Consider the following 16,935-nt stretch of genomic DNA (forward strand, 5'->3'; position numbering starts at 1 on the left):
CGTTTTAGTAACGTGGTTGGTTAGAATCCATACAAAAATCCGTACTAAAAAAAAGAGCCCGAGCCTGTAGGGCCCAATAGACAAGTGCATTCAAGTATTCAACAAAAAAAAACTAGATTAAGTGTTGGTTATGTCAACTAAAATAAAATGATTAGTTGTATCAAAAATTAAAAGGACCATTTGATACTAGGCATCATTGAGTTGTGAACCAATTAAAAGTGCATATGACCCTCTTTAGTAAAAGTTTGCTTTATTTGTTTTCTTGATCCACTAGACAAACTTCACAAAGTGACCAATCATATCACCATGTTAACCATTGCTTGTCATTTTCTTAAATTGTTAATCGGACATACATATGAACGCTGTTTGTTTTTCTTTCTCAGCTAAACAAGCTTTAGAAACTGACAATTGCGTATGGCCAATCATGTAATCATGATAAACAATGGTTATCATATATTCATATCGAATGTTTACTCTTACATAGTTACATGTAGATATACGTGATAAATATGATAAATATTTCGTAGTTAGTCGTGAAATGTGAAAACACATGTAAATCTTTTTTTTTTTTATTTTATTGTATATACATATTATGTTGCATGTGTTTATAAGAGAAATGATATATTGATAATTATTCTTATAAATTAGAAAAACAAATTATCATGACTAATATGATCATAACAGTAATAGAATAAAAGAATTATATTCAGAATTGAATATTGACATTTGTCATCAAATACATGTACAAAACAATTAAGTGGATACAAACTACAAAGTATAGAAGGATAGGGTGATAACTTTTTTAATAGGATGTGGTATTTGTATTATTCTTTTCGTTACATCTATTAAAATGTACGAATTATATAATAGATTAAGTTATCAGCAATGTGGTAGATGATTCAAAAAATATAATAAATATAACTTTTTTTTTAATATGTATATTATTACATACATCTATACTCCCTTATAACTCATTTATCCCTTTCATTTTATATATAATAATAATAATAATAATAATAATAATAATAATAATAATAATAATAAGCTTTAGATAATAGGGATGAGATCGGTATTGGAACTGTAATGAGTTGACACCAATGTCGAAAATAACCTGAAAAATTATACCGATACCGAATGGTATTGATTTTAGTTTGATACCATTTCGGTTTCATTATTTCAGTAATATCCTAAAATGCTCTTATAGACACCAGTACACCACCAACTTAAAAACCCAATACGACCTCCTATATCAAAACCTTTCTTCCAAAACTATATTCATAACTCTATCATGAGAAACATCTCTTCTCATACATACGCCCATACATTTTGTCGCCATCACCAACATTGCCACGGTGCCACCAACACTTACCAAATTACATTATTGCCGTTAAGTCGTCTCATGTGTTAATACAATAAAAAAAATCCACATGCACAAGGCAAGTGTTCTATTTTAACCATCAATGATATTTACATTTGAGTTTTAAAATCTAAAAAAATAGTCAAATACACGAAGATTTGATCCTTTAGTGCTTACCTATTAAAACATAATTAGATGAGTACTCACATAAAACGATGGTGGAGGCGGCGATAATAACATAATTTAGGGATATGTATTAGGGGTATTGGTAAATAATTAGTGTTGGCAGGATATATACAAAAGTGTAAAGAAGAGTATTTTTTATCTTTTAAATCTTTTTTTTTTTTTAAAGAAAAAAGGGGAAAGATAATATATAATATAAAAGATTAAAGATAATTATTCTTATATTATAAGATTTTGATAAATAAGTGACTTTATAGGTAAAACTATAGTAGAAAAATGAGATAATTATGTTTAATCATTAACTTTGACATATAATCGTTTTAATCGCTTATTTTTTTATAAATGATATAATCATAAACTTTGAAACAATAATCGTTTTGATCATTTTACTTTTAAAAATCATCATTGTTTTAACCACTTAACTTCTTACCAAAATGATAAAAGCACCTAACTTTAGACGGAGGAAATGTTTTTATCAACTGAACTAAGGCTAGCAATATTTGATTTGTTGCAAGTAATAACTCAAAAACCCATAAGCTCATGTAACACGTTTAAAAATTGAAATTAATATATGGGGTTAAAAGGTTATTTTCAGTTTTTGTTTTTTTTAACAACTAAAGTTTTTATTAATATTATGCTTCAGCAACTCAACGAAGAATAACGAACCAAGTACAATTACGTTAGGTTAAACGAGTCACATGAGTTTATGGAATGCGGGTTATTACGGGTCAAATAGTCTCATCCTTGACTTAGATGAAAGTTTAAAGGGTAAAAACATTAACTCGGATAGAGTGTAACGTTTTTACTATTTTGAATAAAAGTAAACTTATTATATTGATTATTGGAGGGGTTGATTTTAGGTTAAAGTTAAATGCTTCTACCATTTAAGATATAAGTTAAGTGATTAAACCGATTATGGTTTTAAAGTTAGGTGCTTAAATCATTCAAATTCAAAGTTAAATGGTTAAAAGAAAAACTGTTACAAAATTTAAGATTATGTCGTTTGAAAAAAAAAAAAAGTTAAGTAGTTAAAACAATTAATGTATGAAAATTAGGTGATTAAAATGTTATTAACTTAGAAAACAAATTAAACTTACTATATATAATAATTAATAAATTTACTAGAACTAGTTGATATAAAAAATGTAAAGCACTTAAAAATTTATTTTTAACCTAAATTGTTCATAATTTGTAATTCTTTTACTTTTAACTAATATGTGTATAAAATATAAATGTCCATATATTCATGTAAGCAATTAATGATCGATTATATATATCCATATTTCTTTTCGCTGAAGTCTATCTATACCCAAAGTAAAAATGAATCTTATGTGTCAAATTTAGATTGAGATTATCTAAGTTATTTCTAATGTTACTAGTTTTAGTTGGTAATTTTATTTTTTGGATTAAAATTAATGATTTTTGTATCTCGATCTTTGATTTCAACTTAATAGTTATTATATTTTCAACTTTATTAATAAAGTTTTAAAAAAATAAAAAAAAAACTTTAAAAGATCCTCGCCCATCTAAAATCTTCACTAAATCAAGTGTCCATTTCCATACATGGTCACATTAGAGTATTAAACCACAACCCCTAGAAAAAGAAATCTTTATAAAAATGTGTTAGATATTTAGGTGTTCATAGTTACACCCTATCCAATCCCTATTAAAAAAAGAAAAATACTAAATGAAAGACATTAGGGCTTCACTTAACGTGCATAAAAATATTATACGTTTTCATATCAAAAGCTCACCTCCTGATTTTTATGTTAAGTGTACAACTATTTAATGCATCTTAACAAAAGCCCTTAGAGCTTTGTTTAATAAAACCCTTAAAAAAAACCATTAACACAAATTTTTCACTCCACTTAATTTATCTATCCAAATCCTTATATAACACCTAGTAAGTTATGGTGACCATGACTTATTAATTTAACCAAACTCAGATTAAATGTTTTTTGTCTTATGTATTAACAACATGAAGACAAAAGAAACCAACCCTAATCACAACTGATCTTGGTGACAAAGAAAAACCTTTTTATTACTTGTGGTTTGCAACCTCATATTTAGGAATTAAATTAAGTGGTTTTTGATAATGTGAAGGCGACCCACAATATTAAAGGGAGTCATTAGGCTTTCACTAATATTCCACAATCCTTCACATGAGAAGATTATCCTTTGTCTCTTTATCACTTTGAAAATTTTTTCACATATTGATGCCAAGTTGCCAAACCACATGCTCTTCATTGCCAGTTGCCACTGTGCAATATTTCTTCATGTCTTTCTCTTGAAGCACAACAAGTGTTGTGAAAATGCTTTGTATATATGTATCCATTTGGACAGGTCGATGCTTATACTTTTTGAGGTTACTTCTTTTTGAATCATTTAGTTTTACCTCTTCTATTTACATGATGATTATCGTAGTATATTAGTATTTGTATTCCTAATGTATGGTATCGATGCCGGTTTAAAATGTTAGCGAATAGAAACCGAAGTCTTTGCGGCGAGGATCCAAATATGGAATCTTCTAGAGCCTTAAGTACTTTGCCTTGAAAAGAAAATTTGCATCTGGTAATTTAGTACTTTCAAATAGCTGTAGTCGCTAGAAGCAAATAGCTGGTTTGTTAAGTGTGGCAATTATTGTTACAGATCGAATCCATTACAAGGTATGAGACTTGTCCCACATCGGTTGTATGGAAAACCAATGTGGGGTTTATATACCAAATGAGTTCTCTCACCCATTAGGCTAGTCTTTTTGGTTGTGTTCTCCCATTTGGTATATAACAATTATAGATAGGGATTATTACCTATGGTCCCTATGCAATACGTTCAATAGACATTTTACGAGATCTTTACATAACATAGACATCTTGTCGGAATGTTATTGTATTTATATACTTACAGACATATAGGAAGCAGAGTGTTTTCCTCATCTACGAGTAATAAAACTCAAATAGACTTTCCAAGCAGGCATTTTGAACTCAAAAATTTTGGATCCACAAAATAATCTCTTTTAAAACTGGTCAAAATAAGTCAATGTTTGAACATAATTAGACTTGAATTCAGATTTATAGACGAGTTTCGTTCTAGAATATTAGTAGAAGTAGAGAGGACATCAAACAACATTAGTTTGATATGTTCGCTAGTAACCACTTTACAAGAAACTGCTAAAGACTTATAACTTCAGATCATCAATGAAACAGCACGCAACATCTACCACAAGAACTCCACCAGCAACCAAAACCGTTTGTATCCTCATGCCTGCAGAAAGGTATTAGCATATGGAAAAAGTCAACGTGACAAAAGATGAAAAAAGAAAATAATATCCACCTGCAAAAGGTGTTTTCGTAGTCGTTTCTAGTTTCTATTACTTTAGAAGTTGTAATTTCAACCTATTTACTAATGAATGAGATAATTTGGTCATGATTTACTTATAAAGGGTCAAATTCATTATATTAGATATATATGGCCAAAAGAGGGTTTAGAAATCCATTCTCATTCCGTCCCCAAACCATAGTCATTCCTAATATATTAAAGGGATTATGGCACTCGAATGTAACCAACTATGACTCAATAGTTATGTAATGTAGTGACCTTTCAAATTGGCTATTTGATGTAACTACCTTTCATTTTTATTCTTTTAATGTATCGGTTGACCTGTTGTACCGGTAGCCGGTAATAATGTTAGTTTTACTTTGGGATTATGGCACTAGAATGTAACCAACTATGACTAAATGGTTATGTTATGCAGTGATCTTTAAAACTGGCTATCTGATGTAAGAACCTCTCATTTTTGTACTTTTCATTTACCGGTTGACCTGTTGTACGGTCATGGTTACGGTTGTGGGTTATGAACTCCAACGAAATGGATGGTCAATGGTCTTAGACTATGACGAGGTTGTAGTGGGTAGTCTCGGTCTCATTTTTTCTGCCATTTAGGAGGTGCGACCATCTCTCCACCATCTCCACATCCGGACACGTGCCACCGCCGATTGCCACCAATAATATAAACAGATGTCAGCCACCACCCAGACAACCACCGTCGCCATTCTCTGTCAAACCCCCCCCCCCCCCCTTTTTACCCCATTGTAAACCAAAGTTGCTGGATCTTGATTGTGGTGGGGATGGGATGGTCGGATCTTTCTGGTTAACAATGATGAAGTGATCATAACACAATTTGATTTGGGGATTAGGATTTTAGTATGATTATTATTGAATCGTGTTCTGAAATCAGTAAATGTATATATGCATCTTTCTATATCTAGTGTTGATTTGTGTTCGGGATTGAAGTTAGACATTGAGTTACAGTTTCACATTTGCTCTCCGGAATAAATTGTTGTTACCGAAGATAGTGCCGGAAATTAGACGGAGAAGATGACCAGAGTATAAAGTCGTCGGACTAACCCGGTAGGATACATCGAGTAAACAAAACAGAGAGGTTCTTACATCAATTTTAACACTTTCGTAAGTTACTGCATTACATAACCATTCACTCATAGTTGGTTACACTCCGGTGCTTTAATCTCTATTCTTTTTTACGTCAAACGTGGCATTACCGGTTACAAATAGGATGTTACCCGGTAAGATACATTAAAAGAACAAAAATGGAAGGTACTTACATCAGATAGCCAATTTGAAAGGTCACTACATTACATAATCATTGAGTCATAGTTGGTTACATTCCGATGCCATAATCCCTATATTAAACTATAAGCAACCTTAGTTGTCATATTAACTTGCCTTGTTAGCAATGTTGTTTAAGAGCCAATCCAGCCCTTCATAAAGCCCCTCACCAGATGTCGCACATGTGCTCTGAATGTACCTGAAGACGGAGAAACCAAATCGATCTCAAACACTTGATTAGTCTATGTAACCGCTAACTCCATCTTTTATACCATCGAGTTTCAATGGACCAGAGTACAACAAATACACTCCCTCTCTCCCATAAGATCGCAACAATTTCCAGTTTAAAAGTGCTAATAATGCAAAATGCACCATTTGTGTTTTTCAAGAGTTCCCATGTTAAAACTGCATGTTTTATCAAGATTTTTTATTGTGCTTTACTGATGTCAAGTCAAATGACAAAATTTTGCTAAGGTTTAAAAAGTTACGGGGATGAAGAAAAGCCTAATAGGTCATTGAAATAAAAAGAGGGTATACATTCCAAGTGCCATTCTATTTCTTGTATGATGAAAGAATCCTGGACATAGTTACTTTACTTGGACCAATTTTACATTTTTTTTCTAATTCAAGTGCTGCATTCCCTGTAGTTTATGTGATGCCGCTTACCAGTGGCGTTGACGAAGTGAATGAAGACCAAGCTTGTCAGTAATTTCAGCAGCATTCATGGCATTTGGCAGATCTTGTTTGTTAGCAAAAACTAACAATACGGCATCTCTAAGTTTATCCTGCAAGTAGCAAAAGTAACTTTAAGATTATAAAAGATATGGTTCAATACTCTGCCTCAAAGGGTCAAAAAACAATAAAACATAACCCAGTTTACATTCCAAAACTTTGCTGTGCCATGTGCACCACCTTGTTCCTAATCCTCGGGTTATACATATATATAAAAGACAGAAAACACCACTAATGAAAGTATGACTCCATAAATGACAAGAAATCCAGCTTAAATCTCTTCCTGCCTTATACTTCTGTATAGAAGTAAATCCCAAAAGTTCAAAAGGCATGCATGTTGTAAGTATGAGGCCATCACTGGTCCATATCGCTCATGTAGAGAGTAACAGTGTTAGATGTATAACAATCAGCAACATCAAAGTTTACTTTACAAGACAAATACATGTAGATAATATGTACAACTTCATGCCTCCCTTTGTACTTTTGTAGCTTTTAACACATCTCTAGTGTAAGTAGACTGGTCTCTTAAACTAAAGGTGACAGTATCAACTTATTTGCTTATAAACGAATCAGTTCGGCTTATGCTCACCCAAAGTGTATTTGATGCATAAAACCTCCTAAATCAATTTATTCAAAAAGTTAAAAAGAAAAAAAATCAAAACGATATGAACTTGTAATCAGAATTGAAATTGACCTATAAAGCATGAAAGTTGTGGACAAATATGTTAGGCGTCAAACCCAATCTATACTAAGATAGCCATTTTGACCCACTAAATAACCAACTAAACCACGGTGTTTTGCACCCACTCAGCATGAAACCAGGAAGGAAACCTAGTTAGATGGTCTCCATGAGTACTCTTAGGTGTAGACTTTAGGGTCATACACCACCTGATGCAAACTATAAAACAAACCGGTGTTGGATTTGAAGCAACACTTAATATAATACTCGTAATAACATTAGAATATCATTAGCCAGGTATGTGAAACTAGATCAAAAACTGCGACAGTAGATTATTACTCTGCCAAAGCAAAATTAGAAAGAATTGCTATCTTGAAATAGTATGGAGAAATGTATAATAACATTTAGTTCTCGAAGTCAAAGTTTTAATTGTGTACCTCATTCAACATCCTGTGCAATTCATCCCTTGCCTCAACAACTCGATCCCTGTCATTGCTATCCACCACAAAGATAAGACCCTGTGTGTTTTGGAAGTAGTGTCTCCACAATGGACGAATCTGCAAGCAGCATAGACGGCATTAATTACCACAGAGAACTAAAAAGTGCTAAGCTACAAGTCGCTTTGCTCCAGTAACCACAAAAAAGGTATCAATTAGACAGCTGTCTTAATAATGTGAAGTGTTACAACTCAGTACTCACATCTACAACATTTTTCACATAATCACATCTGACATGAGTGTATAAATCACAGTCAGTCCGCATATGCTCATAGATTCTCTCATTTCCACGTGAGACTACAAACACTTGAATGGGGTTTTGTTCTAAGATAACTTACTCATTTTAATTTTATTTTTAAACGGCAATTAAAAGAGTTACTCATTGAAATTTTTTAAGCTAGCATGCTTCAAATAAATTACACTTTATTTCTAATTTTTTAGTCTTGAAAATAATAAATTCCAAGTTACAAGCTATTGCCTAACCGAAATTCGACCACTATCCTAACTTCGCAACGGCCAAACATATCACACTACACACATAATACTTATTATCCGAGGAAATAGATATACGAGTAAAGAAGGAAACTAGCAAGAAAATCAGATAATGCAAACCTTGTCTTGACCACCAACATCCCAAACAGTGAAGCTGATGTTCTTATACTCAACAGTCTCAACGTTGAATCCTGAAAAAGGACTCTTAATATCAGAAAGGCTAGAATTACTTATTAGCGAATAGATCAACTCGTATATGGTTCCAACTTCCAACCATAACGAAGTATAGAAAAAAGAGCTTCTAACTACTATCACACCAGTTGCATGTTAGATAAGACCACATGTAATATTTCAAAATCATGTCAAAGCAACCTATATAACGTCTTCTACTGTAAGCGTCATCAACACAAATAAATCTTAGAAAACCACAAACAAAGCAGTAGTTAAAGCATCTATGTGATTCAAACGAATCATCCACATCCCCTAAGCCAAACTAAAGGATTAGCTATTGGCCTATTCCGCTAATTTTTAGCTATTGAACCTTGAATACAGTGCAAGAAAACTCCTTTCTTAAAGCCGTAATGTAAATCATTTAAGTTGGTATTTGGTTATAATAAAATTTGAGTAGTCGTTTTCTCTTCTCTTAACTTCAATGAAACTGTTTACTATTTAATATATATGGTTCCGAACCGTTTCTGAGTATGTGAGGAAGAAGCAGATAATCAATTTATGTATGCAACCTTCTGTGCCAAGAATCCAACTTAGATATTAACTATTGAGTTAAGCTGATTATGTGCAAGTGTGCAACAGTGCAAGAGGTTGAAGTAGATTAGATGGATGGTTTAGTTTATTGCTTACTGTGAATTGCTAATGATGAGTCTTGTATTGATTAGTTGTTATACAATTACAGTTTGGTATAGCTAGAAAGTGATGTACCGTATAGGAGTACAATTGAGAAGTCGAATGTTGTGAAAAGAGGCATGTCCATTCTGATGGTTTAAAGTTGTAGCTTTTGATTGTTTTTAATCAAGGGAAAATGATAAATCTGATACAAACCCATCCCGTAATAGGCTCGTATCATGCCATAAGCTAGGTGTAGAACTGACTCCCAAAAGTTAGCTCAAAGGAGGAGGGGACACCTAGCCTTATAAACCACCAACCAATCCCATACTTCGCCGATGTGGGATCATATCAATACCCCACCCTTTGAAGAGCCAACGTCTTCGTTGGTCACGGCTATGTTGGTCACGGTTGGCACCCTTCTCCTTGGGTCCAAGCCACCACTCCGAGCGTTGGAACCTCGAAAGGTAGGGCTGGCTCTGATACCAATTGATAAGAACCCATCGCATAATAGGCTCGTATCATGCCATAAGCTAGGTGTAGAACGCACTACCAAAAGCTAGCTCAAAGGAGGAGGAAACGCCTAGGCTTATAAACCACCAACCAATCCCATATTTGGCCGATGTGAGATCATATCAAAATCTTCCTAAATAAAGCCTAAAAATTCTCCTAAAACTATAAAAAGGTAACATGTGTTATCCACTAATTCTTTTTCCTAATCTTGCCCCATGATTTTTCCACATGTCATCATCTCATGATTAGGAGGATCTTTAAGCTATTCAGTTAAGAGGATTAATTATATCCCTTAATTAATTGGTGAGGTACCACCCTCATTTTTATAAAAAAAATTTATAAATAAACTATGGAGTACTCAAATAGTCGAATTACGTTCCTCAACTTACTCCGGACGATGGTCGTTTCCGTAAGTAAATTCTAGATGGGTGATAGCTTTACCATTTCCACCAAAAAATATTCCTGCACATCTTATGGTTTCTTTTTATACAAATCTCCAACATTGTAGTTTCTTTGCAAGTCTCTTTAAAGTGTGTTTAATAATACATTTTATTTTCTAAGAATGGTTATAGCCTTGTAGGTGTCCTATCTTCTAAAAGTAGTACAAACTACAGAGTATGGTGTTGGAGTTTAAAACCTGATAGCTTAATTTAAGGTAGTCACAAATACAAGCTAAAAACCACCTCCAAGGTGGCCTAGTGGTTATCATCATGCCATCTTTACAAGACGTCTCAGGTTTGAAATCTCACTAGGTGACATCATGGTGGTAGCCAAAATAGGGTTCAGAAAGGGCCACGAAGTACATTTGAGTCAAGAAAGACTCAACCTCCATGTGTAATCTACATGCTAAAGCCCCTTCTTTTAATGTCCCATCAAAGAACCTTTGAATGTTTAGTGATGCCATCAGTTTAATAGAATATTTGTTGTGACATCCGTCACCAAAACCGGTAATTTATTATAGTCTCTAACTTGAATCCCAAATTTCTTTACTAGTCAATGAGCCTATATAGTATAACAAGTGTAGAAAAGTGGCATAAAGTCTATAATAATAAATTTCAATAATTATATATATAGTAATAATAATAATAGTTTTATGGTACTAATAAATTAAAAGTTAAATAAATAAAGCAACAAAAAAAATGGTGGAGTATAACCTCCTTAAGGGGGGACGGCCAAGAAGAAAAAAAAAAGGGAAAGAAAAGAGAAATGTTAATCCTATTAGGACTCTTGATAAATTATATATTATTGTATCCTAATTTCATTCAAACTCCAAACCCTTATCCCTATAATAAATATATAGTAAATACTTTAAAAAAAAAAAAACTATTTTGTTTCTTTCTCTCTTGCTGCCGTCGAGCCAAAGGAAAAAAAAAAGAGGGAAACCCTCTCAAGATCATCAATCTTGGGGTAAAATCACTTGTCTTCTCTTATATATATATATATAAGCATATTTTTTTATTTATTTATTAATCTTTATTTACAGGTAACCTATGTTGATGAATATATTTATTATGGCAAAATTTATAATAATGAATGAAAGGGTTTTTTTTAGGGTTAAATCAAAAGCTTGAAGTATAAATCATATTAATGTTAAAAGTTTACGTATTTATTGTAGCATAATAATTAATGTAATTAAAGAAATCCAATTATGAAGGCATTGGAAATCATAATAACAGATGTAAATAGGTGTTGGAAAGATTTGAAAGTTTATATATGAATATTAGTTGTAGTAATCTTTAAAACAGTAAGTTTGAGTTATTTCATAATCTGGAAGATTCGGTTTGTTAACTTTGAAAGGTCGTATCTTGGTCATGAAAGATGGTTAAGTCACTTTTTTGGTGTCTAAAATTAAGTTCAGGAAGTGTACTTTCTGGTGGAATTGGTTTCGTGTCAAAATATGAAGTTTAAGGTTGTCAAACGAATTTTACAACAAAACTGCGCAAAGCTGAGTTTTCTGAACAGATTTTAGGTCGACTTCAAATAGTCATATCTTGGTCGATTTTATGAACTGGAAGTTTATTTTTTTCCAGAAACATTTTTAAGATGTTAAGAGTGTACAGTTAAAAAAATTGGATTTTTTTGAAGCTTCGAAGGCTCTTAACTTTTATAAAACTTTTATGCGCGCAAACAATGAATTTTCTGACTAGTCTGTAATTATGGAATTTTTAAAAATAGTTAACGTGTCAAATAAATTAAGTAAAAACTCATGTAAGTTTATAACACTCTAAGGTTACAGTAGTTAAGATTTGAAAGCTTGAATTGTTCGTTTCATCCTAATAAAAAATAGATAAAGTTACCAAAAATTTCACTGAATATGAGCTTGTAGAAATCAATCATAAATCATTAAAACAAATACTCTATATTAAGTTATGTGACTTGTAACTTAATAATATATGACAAATCAGTTGTGAATATTTTTGAAAGTAGCCATATATGTATATCATCAAATACGGGTTACAATGGACGGTTATTGACCATGTCCATAATTGTAACTTGTTCTTATATATGTGTTGTGTAGATTCTAGTGATCATTTTGGACTTTGCACGACTACTTGCATGTTGAGGTGAGTTTCGTGGCCCCTTTTTATATTATTTTTTGGGGGAAAATCATACTCAAAACACTTTTCATTTCTTTGTTAGCCGTGCCAAAACTAGTTTGTTTTGGACAAATACGTGTAATTATGAAATGTGTATGCTAGCTTGCTTGTGTTGATTTCTATGATGCAATAGATGTCTGTCGATATCTATTGAAGACTATTTATGGCAATAGATGTCTGTCGATATCTATTGAAGACTATTTGATAACTATTTACCAACTTTATACTCCAGCTGGTAGTTGTTGGTAGGCAATGTGTGATTGAGTTGTTGGCAGGAGTGATAGGGTTCTGTTTGTTGGATAACTATGATGACATTGATCAGTATCTGGTTTGCATACAGCTACATGTTTATATTTACACTATTGTCCATACTTCTTATATCATGCACTCATGCACAACAAATTCATTTGTATTCCTTTAAACCTACGAACTCACCAACATTATGTTGACATTTTCGAGCATTCATTTTCAGGTAATAACAATGCTTAAGGAGAGTGAGCATATGGACTTCAGGAAGACCAATAAAGAGATCCTTCATGGACTCCTAGATTGCATTTGAACATTGAACTCTATTTGCTATTTGCTACATCTTTTGTTGTTTGAGGCGTGTTGCTTAGACTTATCCCGCTTGTGGGAGTTACATTTATTTGGATTTCATTTAGTATGACTCTATTATAAAGTCCATGTGCTATGCTATATCTTTTCGTCATATCCTACAATTCCGCCTAAGGTGGGGTGTGACATTTGTATCATTAAATGAACTAGTATCACTCAAGAAAAGAGGTCTACAGATACTAAAATAGTTGAATATGAAAATATATATATATATATATATATAACAGGCAGGACTCACCAATGGTAGGAATTGTCGTCACGATTTCCCCAAGCTTTAACTTGTATAATATAGTAGTCTTACCGGCAGCATCGAGACCTACCATTAAAATCCGCATCTCTTTCTTAGCAAATAATCGGCTAAACAACTTGGTGAAAGTCAGACCCATTTTGATATTGCTTCAGGTAATTACTCACTTTTGTACTGGACACCGCACACAAATACACATCATTACAAATTACAATTCCTTCTTTCTACAACATCTGTCAACACCATTTCTGCCCACAAAGTTCCATTAACTTTTTGCAAGAAAAGTGATAACAGAAAAACCAGTCAAACATCCCCCGCCCAAGAAAATGCAATGTTGAGAGTGACTTAGAGGTTCTCTAAGAAGAGTGTCAGACCATGACCGTTTGACAACTGACAACTCTAACCCTTTTTTTTTTCTCAACAATGAGGTTATGTTTATAAAGCAAATGGCTTTACTGCGGCTAAAATGCCATTGCCAAACACACCTTTAATATCAAACTTAGAACCAAAATGATGGAAATTAGTATAACTAAACCTAGCATGCATGAAAAATGAATAATCATTATCATTATTAGTTTATTACTATAGTTGTGTATATCGGGGACTCGGATACAGGAACAAACAAATCGCATGATAATTATTGTTATAGTAATAATAATAACAAAACAAAAAATGATAGCAGAATTAAACACGAATCAATATCATAAAAAATGCGTATTGAAGGAAGGATGGAAGGAAGATAAAATACCTCTTGGCAAATCCAGCTGAAGGTTTTCTGATAGTAGCTTTTTTTATTTATTTTATTTTATTTTAATTAATGGATGGATGGATTTCGGGATCTTTTTTTTTAATTAATGGATGGATGGATTTCGGGATCGGTGTTACTCGAAATACACAAATGTTGAAATTGGCCCCTAATGAGTAATCATTTTATTAAACAAGCATGGTAATCGTGTAATGTGGCGGCGGTGGTGGGAAATACGGTCTAGTGGTGTTGGTGATGGTAGCGATGTCAAGTGGTGTAGGTTGATGTAATTGTGATAGTGAAAATTTTTAAAAGATAGTGGTTTATAGTGTTAATAACTAAATTAAATGTTTAGAGTATAAATTCATTTATTAAGGGTCAATTTAATATTTTATAAAACCCTTTCCATAGTAGATGTTTATTAGGAGTGATTTATATTGTGTAACTATTTTTAAAAATAGGGGGTGTGATAATTTTTACAATGTATAGATAATCAATCTTTATCTTTTAGCATATTTGTAATTACTCAAAAGATAATTGGTACGATGGAATGGAAAGGGAGGAAAGAGAATGGAAAGATTTCTCTTGTTTGGTTGCAATAGAGAATGAAAAAGAGAATAGAAAAGTGAAAATCATAACCTGACCCATACTAAGTTTTACGTTTTGTTTATATAAGCTCATACTAACACATCCTGACCTGACCCATACTAGGATTTTATGTTTTGTTTCTGTAAGCTCATACTAACATATCATGACCTGACCCATACTAAGATTACCCATTTGGACCTTAACCCATATGACTATATTGATTAATAGACTGGTGGAAATATATGTTTTAGGGTTTTCTTACAAATGTCAAAACTCTGTTTCTATCTAATAACAGTTGACTGCTGTTGCACATTCGCTTAATCTTGTTTTGCTCCTCGCTGCCACAGCCTTGAATAGTTTGGTAAGCATTTTATCATTAATTCACTATACCTTTTGTTGTGTCTCGTTCTTTTAACTTTAAATCTTTTGATACCATTTTGCAGTGCTTCCCTTGGTTCCGAATTTCATACTTTCTATTGTTGACTGCTTTTTATGTGCTTTTTAAGTGGATTCTTCATGCCTTTGCTGCAACTTGGTATGTTGTTAGTTGTCATCACCGTATCGTTATTCACTTCTCAAACATGAATGATTATCTTTTATTCTTTTGCATAACTTCTTTCAATTCCAGGTGGCCATACCCTTTTCTAGACCTGTCTGTTTAATATGCTCCAATATGGTATGTCGTCTCAAATGTTAAAGTGTAAATACATCATTAGAAATGCTGCTTGTTGCCTCCATCCCATGATGCTTATATTGTTAGGTCTCGGATTCTTGACCTATAGGACAAATAGCTGAAATTACAAAAATTAGCTAGACGGGCAAATTAGTCACACGGGGAAAGTTTTCTCAAAGCATATTCAAGTGTAAGAGCCTTTTCGAAAACTTTATTCAGAAAGTTAAGTCTTCACTTGGACCGCCCAAGCCACATATATCTATTTCGACCTATAACCCTTCAAATCTCCTTTCAAAAGTTTTGCAGGATAATATAACAAGGTTTCATCATCTAACTATGTGAAACGCTGTGTAGGTACTTGATAGTTGCATTATTGCATCTTCCATGCTACGGAATCTTTTTGCTAGTCGTGAAACTTAAGTACTACATATTCTCTCGATGGCCTCAGTCCTATCGGTCTTTGAGACGACATTTTATCAAATCATGATCATCGGATGGTTCGGACCAAGGAATGCCCTTAAAAGCAACAAGAGTAGTTCAATGAATGAAACATTCTTCTATTCATTCAACGGGCTTGATGGTAATATTGATTGATGCCATGGTTCTACTATTCCATTTCTATGAAGCATACAAAAGATATCAATTATTTGAATCCTCATGCCATGCGTATGAAATTGTATTCATTTTTGGTTTCTCATGGCATTATTACTACAATTTCATATGGTGAAACTTCACTACATGTAGAGCATTCATTATTCTATACTCATTTGACATTTTTTTTTTTTAAATTTTAAAAGTGTTAAAAAAGTTGTAATATACTTCTTATGATATTTTCACATATATCATTTTTTTTTAATATTTATTATCTTTACATCAATAACCTATTTTATTTGTCGTTTCCATCACTATCGGTCATCATCACCGCACTGCCTTTATTTAAATTTATATACCACTTTATTTCTATAACCACTTGAGTTAGGTCAAGTGGTTTGACACTACCTACAAAGCCTAGGCCTTGCTATGTGATATTCTAAGAGTGGCGCAAATTCTATTTCACTTGCAAGCATGATTGAAAAATTTATAAGTATTTTCTCAAGCGTATAGTATTAAGTGGAAGAGTCAAAATGAAACATATCTTCTATGGCCTAAGTTAGTGCGTTATTTTTTTGATACAATATATTGAAATAGAGTAGTACGGAGTAATATTTTAGTAACAGGGCCCAAAGTGTAATATTTAATACTAATATTATTTTTCTTATTGCACAGAAATTATTTTGTTCTATCATTTTTATATTTTGATATTTTATCACAAATTAAAACACAATTTAAATATTAGTATGTTAGGTAACTAGTACAATGTTACTAGTAGAATGTTGAGTTTAATCTATATAAAAATTTAAACATTTTAAAAGATAATCAAACACTACTTAAGTGTATGAAAAGGATGCAACAACAAACAAATTTTTTAAAAAAGTTTACAATCTAATCCTTTTGATAATTTGATTAATATATAAACGATATGCGGCTGATTTTTAACACAACTGGACCAAATAT

At 32.4% G+C, this 16,935-nt stretch overlaps 1 protein-coding gene across 3 annotated transcripts; it reads right to left on the reverse strand.

Moving 5' to 3' along the window:
* Nucleotides 1–4,555: 4,555 nt before the first annotated feature.
* On the reverse strand, nt 4,556–14,198 carry LOC122611135 (ADP-ribosylation factor 2-like). 3 transcript variants are annotated; one of them, XM_043784110.1, is made up of 6 exons: nt 13,367–13,904; nt 8,684–8,754; nt 8,012–8,131; nt 6,830–6,948; nt 6,281–6,362; nt 4,556–4,801 (listed from the first exon to the last, which is right to left on the reverse strand). In XM_043784110.1, the coding sequence occupies exons 1-6, from the start codon at nt 13,512–13,514 to the stop codon at nt 4,796–4,798; spliced, it is 546 nt and encodes a 181-aa protein (XP_043640045.1). In that variant the 5' UTR covers nt 13,515–13,904; the 3' UTR covers nt 4,556–4,795. The 3 variants fall into 3 exon arrangements, with proteins under 3 accessions (XP_043640045.1, XP_043640044.1, XP_043640043.1); XM_043784109.1 differs by lacking the exon at nt 4,556–4,801 and adding an exon at nt 14,124–14,198 and having other exon boundaries at nt 6,058–6,362; nt 13,367–13,549; XM_043784108.1 differs by lacking the exon at nt 4,556–4,801 and having other exon boundaries at nt 6,058–6,362.
* Between the last annotated feature and the right edge of the window lie 2,737 nt (nt 14,199–16,935).

Source organism: Erigeron canadensis, chromosome 8, assembly GCF_010389155.1.
Source record: "Erigeron canadensis isolate Cc75 chromosome 8, C_canadensis_v1, whole genome shotgun sequence".
NCBI classification, from domain to species: domain Eukaryota; kingdom Viridiplantae; phylum Streptophyta; class Magnoliopsida; order Asterales; family Asteraceae; genus Erigeron; species Erigeron canadensis.

Coding starts and splice junctions, on each gene's coding strand:
- LOC122611135 (XM_043784109.1), bottom strand. CDS start 13,514: ATGGGTCTGACTTTCACCAAGTTGTTTAGCCGATTATTTGCTAAGAAA. Junction 8,755..13,366: donor GACGACAATTCCTACCATTG/GTGAGTCCTGCC, acceptor GTCCTTTTTCAG/GATTCAACGTTGAGACTGTT. Junction 6,949..8,011: donor TGCACAGGATGTTGAATGAG/GTACACAATTAA, acceptor TGCTACTTGCAG/GATAAACTTAGAGATGCCGT.